Raw genomic sequence first — 11,570 nt, 5'->3', positions numbered from 1 at the left:
CTCTTAAGGCTCTTTTCTTAAATCTCTCTTCAGACCACGCTGCAGACAGATGAGGTGAAAAATGTTCCTTGTGGTACCAGGTGAGATGTTCAGCTGTTACCCCCCTCAGTCCTTCATTTTTGTTACAAACCTTTGGATCTTTTCCCCTTTTTCCCCTCACTGATTGCTCTAGTACGCTTTAAAACGCGTAGATTTGTTTTCACGGACTGGATTTCCCACGACCGCCCCGACTGAAATCGGTGGAAGGCTCCGTAATGGATCGCCCAAGCTGAAGAGCCCTGCTGGGATGGTTTATGTGCAGCCATCCTCAGGGTCTGCACTGAGTTTTCCAAGCCGGGGTCCACATTTCATGATCCAATTGCCAGAGACACACGTAGCCGAAACCGGGCGCCTGGTGCAAGGAGCAGGGTGCTGGGGGTTTGCCGGCGTGCCGCAGTGGTGCCGCACGGCCGTGCTCAGCCCGCTAGAGGGGAGTGTCCTCCGCTCAGAGCCCTACAGGCAGAGCACTTGGCCTTCAGCAAACTTCATTATTTTTCCCTTTTTCTTCCTTTTGCAGTGGAGGAGTGATGATTTATTTTGACAGAATTGAGGTGGTGAATTTCCTCATCCAGAGTGCAGGTGAGTTCTTCCTCTGTGACCCTGCAGATCCTGCCATCCAGAGTTGGTTGTGCTCCTGCTAGCGTGAGATAAGGTGAAGAGGTTGTGAGGGGCTGTGCTTTGATTTGGAGCTGGGGCGTACCACAGGTACCCTGTGTACCTTGTGAAGCCCCGTACTTCCTGGGTGTAAACTTTAAACCAGCTCTCCTAGACATTTTGTGTGTTTATTATTTCTTGCACATACTTGTTCTGTGCTGCTAGTTGCTTCACTAATACCTGAATACCATCCATTGCTTTTATTATTTGTATTATTATGGCAACATTGGGCTTTATGCTTCAGTGAAGAACTTTTGATTTGAATAACAAGATTTGCAAGAGGTAAGGAAGATAAAGTGCCTGTGAGCAGAAGGCTGCCTCAGAAGCCCAAGGAGAATGACCTGTGCTGCCTTTTTTCCAAATTCTTTGATTTTAAACACCCTGTTGGTTACAAGTGTGGTATAACTAGCTGGCTTATCGGTGGCGTGCTCCGAGAGCTCTGGTTTATGCCAACTGCAGGGTACCCTTCCCTTGTTGTGCGTAGACGACACAGTCTATATTCTGTAGCTCAAACACAACCCATGCCTATTTGCAGATAGTGTAGAGAGGGCTGTTATTAGTTAAATGCCCTTCTGTTTTACAAAGCATGTGACAGAATATTGGTTAGGGTGTTATGAAATATTAGCAATAAATAAAACTCCCTTGAGGAAAGTATTTGTTTAGGGTGCAGGCTTCTCTTGTGGGTGGATTCCTCATTTCAGATTGGCACTGCAACTCTTGCTGCTGTGACTGAGCCATAAGGTTTTCACTGCTCAGCCCAACCCAAGACGTCCCTCCATCCCAGCTGTTAACGCAGGTTTCTTCTTTTGTAGTGTACGACATAGTGAAGAACTACACCGCCGACTATGACAAAGCTCTCATCTTCAACAAGATTCACCATGAGCTGAACCAGTTCTGCAGTGTCCACACGCTGCAGGAGGTCTACATCGAACTGTTTGGTGAGCTGCCCCTCTGACCTTTCGCTGTGGGATTGATGGCTCCTTGAGTCACGGTCCTGATGGTTATTTCCATGGTCTGTTGGTGCGAAATTTGCTACCCCCAACTGATGGGCTTTTTACCTGTTAATCCAGGGCCTGCTCTGGAATCAGGGTTGTTAGTCAGCTATAGTTATTTAGTCCGTGTTATCTTTTGGTGCTGAGTGCTTCAGTATGTTGTAACAAAAAAAATCCAAACCTAAACCTGCCAGTAGTAGTGGAGGGCTTTAGGGAAGGCCGCTGTAATTCTGCGGCATTATTTGTGTGTTTAGCAACTGTGACTTGTTGAATCAGTCACAGGGTTTGCTAGTCCAGACGGAAAAGCCAGTTTTCTACTCTTTGCTGTTACAAAAAGTATGAGCAAGGACTCCCTGGCCTGTGGGTTTGATTAGCTTTGTCATGCACGTGGCTGCAGTGCCCGGGTGCTGCAAGTGAGTGCTGGAAAACAGGACTGCTTGGCAAGGGCCTGCTGACCTTCCCTCCCTCGCTTCAGGCCACTGGGAAATCAGGCAGCAGAGACGCTGGGAGAGCATGTTGCAAGAGAGTCTGAAGAAAAGTAGTGGTTTCTTGGTAGAAACAGACCAGTTGTTGGCAGTGCTGAGTGTTTTATTTATGGCTTTGGAGTGACGAGAAATCCCTTCCAGCATTTGGGCAGTACAACAGTGCTGACTGCGGGCAAAGTGTTGCTGTGAATGGTTTTGGACCCCAAATGGATAGAATTTGTGCCTGAAAGAACACAGGGTGTTTGCAAACTCCTGTTCTGTGTTTAAACTGGGCTTTCCAAAAAGCCTGGCTTTCCGCTTTCTGATGCGCCTCTGCACAAGACACAGAACTGGAGCTCGGTTCCCCTCCAATTCCTTTATGGGACTGCTGGCGGGTGTACGGGTTCTTTGCCGATGGAGTCTCCAGATGTCGGCAGCTGTTGACGACAACTGCTTGAAATGGACTCAAAGCAACTGATTTGCACAGAAGGAACTTGTATGAGCTCCCGTGTAACTCTTTGTTTGAGCTGAATGTTTTCTGGCTCAGGAGCTCTGAAATGGGGCGCAGCCCATTTCGAGCAGACTTATGTCATTCTCTGCCCCCACATCTGTGAGCAGGTGCAGGAAACTGATAACAGCTGTTTCCTAAACTCCTGGCTGAACTTCATTATGAGTGTGAGTTCCAGATAGCTAGACTGGGACCAAAGCAAATAATCAAGGAGTGCGATGTGATCACTTTCAAGGCCATTACACTTTTATTTTCCCTTTGCACTTCTCAACAGGCCCCAACTGGAAACACTGCTATCCTTAGAGTTTTTCATTGAAGCTGGCTTTTGGTTTGTATTTCCTTTTGAAATTTCTTAGCTGCACTGGAGTTAACTGTTAGCCATTGAGCCAAACAGATGTTACCGATGACTTTTTTGCAGCCTATTAAAATAACTAATGCAGCCATTTCACATTTCTGCCTTTCATTTTCTTTGTCTCCTGCTGGCACAGATGCGGTTCCTAATCAGTCACGATTTAGCTGGACCGTGTTACTTTAGGATCTAGTTGGGAAGATATCAGTGGGGAAGTGGGTTAGAGCAGAGATTCTTTATTGTAGAGATGCTGCTTCTGGCTCGGAAAGATGTCAAACTGCACGTTAGGGGAAACTGGACAAAGTTTCATTTTATGCCTGCCATGTTCCTGTAGTCTGTCCCAAGTGTTTGCTGTTGGTCAATGCTGCTTGACGTGCTGAGAGAGACGGGAACTTGCCTTGGGGTCAGGGATGGTTTTTCTCAGCCCAGCACTTCTACGTGAAACTTACATTTGTACTTACTTTCCAGGAATAAGAAATCTGAGCCATTCCAGCTAATTTTGTATGTGTTGACAGCAAGCTGCCTTGTGGGGTTTTTAGTTACCTTTTTTTTTTTTTTTTTTTTCCCCCTCCCAATCAGATCAGATTGATGAAAACCTTAAACTGGCCTTGCAGCAAGACCTAACAACAATGGCCCCTGGATTAATTATACAGGTAATCAGGATTCCACTTTGAGATGTCTAAGGTGCAGATCATAAGGAGGGAGAATGGCTAAAAGGAAATAGGAAGCTGTGAAACTTTTTTAGAAAATTGCTTTATAATACAGACTTTGTTTAACTTGAGGAATGAGAAAAGTACGCTTTCCATCCCCTCTTAACTTTGATGTGTTGGGTTTCTTTTGGTGTTATTCTGACTGCTGGTTTACCCAGGTTATGCACTGCCGTCCTGTCAGGAGATCATTCAGTCCTACATTTGCTCTGTGGAGTTTGGAGCTCGTCACAATTTCTGCTGCATGTAAAAGCTTTGTGTGGCAGAGCATGCCCCAAGTGTTAACTCCCCCATCCTCTGCAGCCTCAGGGGCCGTTTGGCTTTTGATTGTTGGCTGCTTGCCTATGTTTTCTTCGGTTTCTCTTTCCAGGCAGTTCGAGTTACAAAGCCAAACATCCCTGAAACAATCCGGAGGAATTATGAGCTCATGTAAGTGCCTGAGACTTGCACCTTTGTGTTACCAAAAAGAATCGGTCATCCAGATTAATGTGTTTTCACAGCATGCAGTGATCGGAGTGCCCTCTGCCAGGCCTGCTCTCAGCCTCGTGCTGCCATTCAGAAGGGGTCTGGCGAGGCTGCACCAGATGAGCATGTTTCTGTCACTGTAAGTGGCTGCCAGGTCACTGCCGAGTTAGAAGGTATTTCTCCATTTGGAACGCTTGAGCACAAAAATTAGTTGCCATGGGGCTCCTTCCTCTTGACGCTGGCCCGATTTTAAAGAGGCTTCCCAGAGCGTGTGAGTGAGTGGCAGGTGGATAGATTCCACCACTAATCCTGTTGTTTGACTAGGATGGAGAAACTGTTGATTCAACAGGCTGAAGACTTGCAAAGCTTTGAAATAACTTTCTTTAATAGCACTTGACATACTGATCCCTTTTCAATGCTCTGAGCCAGCTGCCTTCTCTTACACTTGATCATTCAGAAATGCCTGTGTTCTCCGAGCACTCTGCCAACAGAGTCTGTGTAGGCCAGAATAAGATCCCTCTCATCCATTTTGCTTCCCTAGCATTTCATATGACCTTTTGGTATCGTGGTAAGTCATGTGCGGTATGGTCGTGACAGGCAGAATGCCAAATCAGCCTGCTATCTGTTGCCATAAATACAAGCAGGATATGTGTTGAGAGACTTGTTCTTGACTCTAATCTCTCTTCCCTGAGTGGGAGCAGGAGCGGAGTATTTTATTTATATACACACTTTTAAAACTTATTAGTGTATGTACAAAACAGTAAGATAGAAAAGGCTTTAGCATGTAAAATGCACTTCTTGATGCATTTTGATTGAATGAAGGGTGATTTCAAAGCTGTATACTACCAAATGAAGAAGAATGGCCATCTGTGAGAGCAAGGCTTTTACAGGATTTTCATTTCTTACTTTGTTTAAATAATTTTGTCATTAACAGTAGCCTAAAAAACTTACAGATCTGTATGGTCTGTGACCTGCCTCTTGTAGAAGGCATTGTGGCGGCCTGCAGAGAGTAGCAGGGAGTGCTTCATGCTGACTTGACTGAAAAGTCTTCCTGCTGTGGAGGGGAGGAAAAGACACTTTGCTTTAGAAAAAAAAAAGCTCTGTGTGTGCAGGTACATGCACTCACTTTCCCGATTGCTGCCTGCCCTAAATGTGTGCTCAAAGGAGGACTGAGCGAACAGCTCGTCCTGGAGATGTGGTAGGCCACATCACTTCAGTAAGCTCACGTTTTGTAACTGGCTTCTTCACTAGGGAGAGTGAGAAGACAAAGCTGCTGATTGCAGCACAGAAGCAGAAGGTGGTGGAGAAGGAAGCGGAGACAGAAAGGAAGAAAGCCCTCATCGGTCTGTATATCTCTGCTTGAAGGCAGTAACTATAGGGAGGTGTGGTGGGGTAGGCAGCAAAAAGAAGCCAGACACTGGGGAGGTATGCACCTGGTTCACTTTTGGGTGATCTCTCTGCTGCATCTGTTTGCTGCTGATCTGAAACTCTTCCAGAGAAACTCAAGGAGTTTTTCAAGTGGGTCCCAGCTTTGCCCACAAAGGTAGACTCATGCCTTCTGAGGGCTGAAAATTCTTCCCACCGTTTATTTCCCCCAGAAGGGAGTGGTGAGGACTTTCATGGGTGAAGCTGCTTCTGGCATTAGGAAGACTGTGTGATGACAATGTGGATGTATTCTTTTCCATTTTAGAGGCAGAAAAAATTGCACAAGTTGCTGAAATAACTTATGGACAGAAAGTGATGGAAAAGGAAACGGAGAAGCGAATTTCAGAGATTGAAGGTAAGTGGTGAGCTTTCCAATAAGTAAATGTTCTGTGGTGAATTTTACCTAAAGATCCTGAAGCATTTCACCATGGAGTTAAGTAGTTCTTGAAGTGTGTGTATTGACTGTGTTCTTCAATCCAATCTGGCATTCACAGAGGTGAAGTTACTGGTCTTCACTGGCCCATGTGTGTGGTACCTTATGTAATGCATTGCGGTTCTGAATAAATGTGTCTGAATACTCAGATTCTCGCAACATTTTCACAGCCTATTTTGCAATGGAGTTTTCAGAGGGCAGATCAGTCAGGAGAGTAGAAGGCATTCAGGATACTTGGGCAATGACAAATTGGGTAAATGAAGCTTGACTCCAGGTTCTATAGGTGCTTCTTCGTATAACCTAAGTGCAGGAAGTGTAGTTGTCACAAGTACGGAGGAAGGGAATGGCAGGTTGCTGTCTTCCTAAAAGAAGTCATGCCAGGTTTTGGATAATGGCTGCAGACTCTCGGAGAAGTGGAAGCATCCTGAAATATTACTATGCAACCTTGTGGGGGCAGCCACAACTCTTGGTTATCTGCAATAGAGTAGGGTTGGGGAAGCTTTCTATCCTTTTCTTGCTTAGGATTCTTCTAGGACCTGTCTCTGTCTTGGAGGGAAGAAGAGATATGCAAATTTAGCTTTAGTTTTTTGTGTAGTGTGAAATATTTAGCAAACAAAGTCTGGCTATTACACACTCTGCAACAGCAGGGGTTTGTTATGTAGCTTCCAACTCCTAAAGGTTGAGGGAAGGGGAGGGGGAGCTGCTTCTTTTGAAAATACAGTATTTTACTTTAATCAATAAATCTGTGATATCTCTGTTTAGTTTGCATTTTTGCTTTTTCATCCTCCCTTAGTTTTGCAGCTGACTACTTTTAGGAACTAGGATTGATGAGAGGCAGGGATAGGAATGTTTCTTTGCAGACTATGCTTCTTGAAACTCTCTTTCTCAAGGTGATCTTTCTAGGAGGTTGTGCTGTTAAGTTAAGAAGGTGTCCCCCACCCATCTGATACAATGCTTTGTCAAGGAAATTCCAGGACATGAAAAGGGGTCTGCATTTCCAGCTCAGAGTGGCACGGCCTTATTTTCAATTACATTCATTATAGACCCTGTCAAGCTTTGCAGAAGGCCACTGAGGAGCCAATTAAGAGTTTTACAGATCAGCAGCTTCTCATTAAGAAGTTCTTCGCAGAAATACAATGGGTTTTACTTCTTTGCTTCTTATAAATGTGTGTCACCGGGTGTCAACTCCGTGCTGGCCGAGGATTCCTGTCTCCCTCATTCTTTCTAGTGTCTCTGACTGGGACCGCTCTTTTTAGCCAAAAGAGAGGAAGTTGCGGGCCAAACCGTCCAATTGCTTACATGATTTTTAAGTGTAGCAGCTCACAGGACTCCCTGCTAGTATAGGTAAACAAATGGTCTATCCAGCTGTGCAACTCTCAAGTCCAGATTGGCATGTATTACAATCGTGTGGCTCCCTGTCATAGAAGGAATGTCAAGAGATCACATCGAACCAGCCAGATGAAACTCATCCTAGCCTTAACATGGTAGGGTGATAGCACATCATTATCATTGGATAGGTGAAAAGTCAGAAGGAAAGAAAGGAGTGCAATAGAGAAAGGGGAAATGTTTCTTTCCTTTTGTTTTTTTCCAAAATGTTTTTGCTAGGAGTCAGGGAATTTCAGTATCCCGCAGGATTAGACCCTTTACACAATTGTTGATGTTGCAGAGAAACAGCTTTCCAACATCTGTCCAAGGGGCAGAGCCTGTAAAGGTTAAAATCGCCTGCCTTTATGTGCCAGAATCTTAACCTCAGTATCCCAGACAATTTCCCATCTGGGGAATTGCTTTCACAGTCACAGACTTCATCTGTAGAGCAGTCTGCTGTGCTGTTCTTGGAGTCCTGTGCAAATGTCGTGAGTAAATACCACTTTTGCAGTGGAACAGTTGCTGCGTTTTCAGCACGAGAGTTAGTGGCTGGCTAGTAGAGTGTTCTCAGCCCATGTGACAGGGGTAGTAATAAAAACCTTATGTTTATAAATGCTTTGAGGTCTTCAGTTTTAGATGCAATTTACTTATTTAGTACTGTCATCCTGCAGCGTTTTAGATGTAAATTGAGATCCCATTTCTGGGTTTCCCGTTTTGTTCCCCCTTCCCCTTGTATCCCATACAGTTTAGATGTGGTACTGGCCACTTGAAAAAGTTTCCAGCTGCAAATGGTGCTAATATGGCTGGAAATAAAAATCTGAATATAAGAGCATGTGTTTTCTTCCAGATGCTGCATTTCTTGCAAGAGAGAAGGCAAGAGCTGATGCTGAATGCTACACTGCTATGAAAGTAGCCGAGGCTAACAAGGTATTGTTATTTCCTTACACTGTGCCTTGAAGCAGGGCTCCTTACATTAGGCTGTATGGAAATACTCAGCAAAAAAGCAGTCTGTGTTTATTGTTTGCTTGTTGTGTCTCATTGTTCAAGTCAAAAAGCAAAATGAAGCCATCTCCTCTCAGAAGAGTTTTCACTGAGACTGAAACAATTAGATCCTTATTTGCAAATTCAGTTTCTTCTCTGGACAGAGAAATTTATGTCAGGATACATGAAATAATCTGGTCATCTCTGGAGACAGCTCTGTTAGATACTAATGGAGCCGTGGCTCCCTCTGTAGATAGAATATCAGTTTCAGTGCTGCCCTTTCATGCTGTTGTAATCAGAAATGTCGATTCATTCCAATCTACAAGCTGGCAAACAATCAAAGCAGGGAGATCCCTAGAGAAACAGGCAGGCTTAGAGTAAACAAGCGTTCAGGTAAAGAACAAATGGAGCTGATCTCATACACCAAACTAACTGGCCTGGCAAAGCCTTGGTACTGCAAAAGAAAAAAAAAAAAAAACCACACACAAACAAAAAACCCCAACCAAACAAACAAAAACAACAACAAAAAAAAAACCCTAACCTGGAAACAGAGAAATTATGTGGATAGAACTGCCAGGGTTGTTACTGCCTACAGCAAGTTCCCAGGACATCCCAGCAGGAAGACTTTCTGTTTTGTAAGGGTCAGTGAGAATGGACAGAGGTCTGGGATGTTTGTGCACAGGTTTTGTCCCAGTTATTCTATCCTCTCCGTTATAATGTCATTATCCTGAACGAATGAGCCCTGCTCTCCGAAACAGACTCTTCAATCTACTTTCTGGAAAAAAGCCACTTGTATTTTTCTTTCCAGTAGCTTGCATTGCAAGGGCGTTCAGTGAATTATGTGCTTTCGAGCATCTCCATCTCTGGTACATTTGGCTTGAACATATCCCCAGCTGCTTCCATCACACTCTCATTTTGCCATTTAGTCACCGGGATTTAGAGCTTCACATAGACATACTGAAAGAGAACCTTCTTCTGGGCGCTCCGTCTTTTCAGCTGAGGAGAGGATGAGTATGCCTGCTAGTGTTGTGGAAAAGTAGATGCCTTGTATGTTCATGACAGAAATTTGCTTTTGACTGAATCTGAGCTGTTGGTGATCCGTTTTCTTTTTGTGCAGCTGAAGTTAACTCCTGAGTACTTGCAGCTGATGAAATACAAGGCTATCGCAGCAAACACCAAGATATATTTTGGCAAAGATATTCCCAACATGTTCATGGACTATGCGGGAAGCCAGGCCAATTTTGCAGAGGGACTGGCAGAAGGAATCCAAGAAGAGGACGGGGCAGGAACCAGTGAGGACACAAAACTACTTCATAATGTCAACTGAAAGATTTCTATTCATTTTATATCAAAAGAAACATGAACTGGGAAGTTCCTTTTTGTTTTCCCCCTTTCCTGTACTGAAAGAGATGAATCAGACTTAATCCTTTCAATCTTTTGTATGACAATTAGACACAAAGACTTTGGTATTCATGGGGTGTTTCTTCTGGTAACTTCTAAGCAGCCAGCTCCAGGTATGTCCTCTAGATGCACCTCTCCCTGCTCTTGGACATATAGACCAAATTATTCTGGAGAGGCTAGCTAGACTATCTGTTCTGCAGCCAGCTTAGATGGGTACTTAATTTTGGATTGAGGTGGTCCGTAGCAGTTGGAAGTAAAGAAAGTTTGAAGTTTTGGAAGGAGTGGAATTGCTGCGACAACTTGTTGGTGGTTTTTTGTTTTGTTTTTTTTTTTCTTGTTGGAGATTTTGAGTACTTTATTTCAAACCACTTTTAAAAAAAGGTGCTAGACTTTTGTACACTACGCGTCTCTGCTTGAAGGCCTGGACCGTGTCCAAATGGCAGGTTACTGCCCATTGTGTGAGCCGCTGGGACGATCTAACAGCCTGTGTCTATGCTCCAGGTCTGTCCTGAGTGCAAGGTGTAGCAAATGCACAAAACCACCTTTTACTGAGGTCTGAGCTGATGTGTTTTGCCTTGGTAGGGCAGTTGAGACCACATGCACAGTGAGTTACAGAAGCTCAGCTGAAATCCTGCAGGCTACCTAGTTACCGTGGGGAGATCTAAGCCTTAGACCATGTGTCACGCAGGTAGTGACCCAAACTGTTCATTTTCTGCATCTTAACACTGGTTTGTTTTCCATTTGTCATATTTGGGGAGGGCAAAGTCTGTATTTTGAGGTTTTTTTCCAGCAGTTTAGCTGCTGGGTGAGGGGTGTAGGTGTGCTGATGGAGGCAGTGTCCTGCCAGTGGATAATTGGACTTGATTTTCAGTGAAACCAGACTGCGAGCATGGTACTTGTCACAGTCGTCATAGTTAGAAAAACTAGGGAGAAAAGAATTATTGTCTCAGGGACCCGGACTTTGCAAAAAGCCTTGCTGGCGAGTAACTGCTTGAATGCCTAGTCCCACGGTCGTTACAGTATGTTACCTGCCTCTGCAAGACCAACTGTATTTCAGTGTTTACAGTGTCTTATGAGAAAGAGGACATTCAGGTAAACTGAAATGAAGGGAACTGAGTTACTGTTGGTTGGTTGGTTTTGGTTTTTTTTCTGAATAAACCTTGTGAAAGGAAGATTTACCAGTAGTAAAGGACACAAAATATCATACTGAAAAATCACAGGGTAAAGAAAAGGACCTCTTGTCTCTGAACTGTCCAAAGATAAATTTTCCTTTTTTGCTCAGAACAATGCTATACAAGGTACCTTTCACTTCAGAAAACTGATTAATTCTTCACGTACCAGATGCAAAGAGGTAATGGGGTTTTGTTTTACACACATGCAAAACTTGAGCGGGTGTTAAAGACAAAAGTTCAGGCCTAGAGAGAACATTTTTTTTCCTCTCCCTAATCCATCTGCCACTTGGCAGGAGAGCCTGTTTATTAATTGCTGTTATAATTTGCGGCCAATATACTAATATGAGATGATGCAAGTGTAAGTGCTAACTTAGTTGTCAGAGACCAGCCTATTGCATTTACAATCTTGTGCCCCAGACACTTGCTACCTACTACACTTGGTTTCACTCTTCAGTGTTTTAAATATGCATTAGTCTTTTTAATCAGGTGATCACACTAAGATAGAACTCTGATGAATTTCAGCTGCTGGATCCAGTATTTTTACTTCAGTTTTCTTTTCCCTGTTAGGAGAGTGGCTATTAATACTTGAAAATGCAAAATAAAAGATAAGCATCA

The 11,570-nt window shown here is 44.0% G+C and overlaps 1 protein-coding gene across 1 annotated transcript; it reads left to right on the top strand.

Annotated features, from left to right (window-relative positions):
* Positions 1-21: 21 nt before the first annotated feature.
* Positions 22-9,995, top strand: LOC104155377 (erlin-2; the record flags this gene model as incomplete). The annotated part of the gene is made up of 9 exons (XM_009706762.1): positions 22-80; positions 557-618; positions 1,506-1,631; positions 3,586-3,659; positions 4,084-4,142; positions 5,430-5,521; positions 5,869-5,958; positions 8,249-8,328; positions 9,500-9,995. Coding segments are annotated over 9 exons (852 nt in total), but the record flags the coding sequence as incomplete, so codon positions are not given.
* Positions 9,996-11,570: the final 1,575 nt, after the last annotated feature.

The sequence above is a fragment of the Cariama cristata genome, unplaced genomic scaffold (assembly GCF_000690535.1).
Source record: "Cariama cristata isolate BGI_N322 unplaced genomic scaffold, ASM69053v1 scaffold35838, whole genome shotgun sequence".
NCBI lineage: Eukaryota > Metazoa > Chordata > Aves > Cariamiformes > Cariamidae > Cariama > Cariama cristata.
Note: the sequence above shows the minus strand (reverse complement) of the source record. Positions and strands in the feature narration are given on the sequence as shown.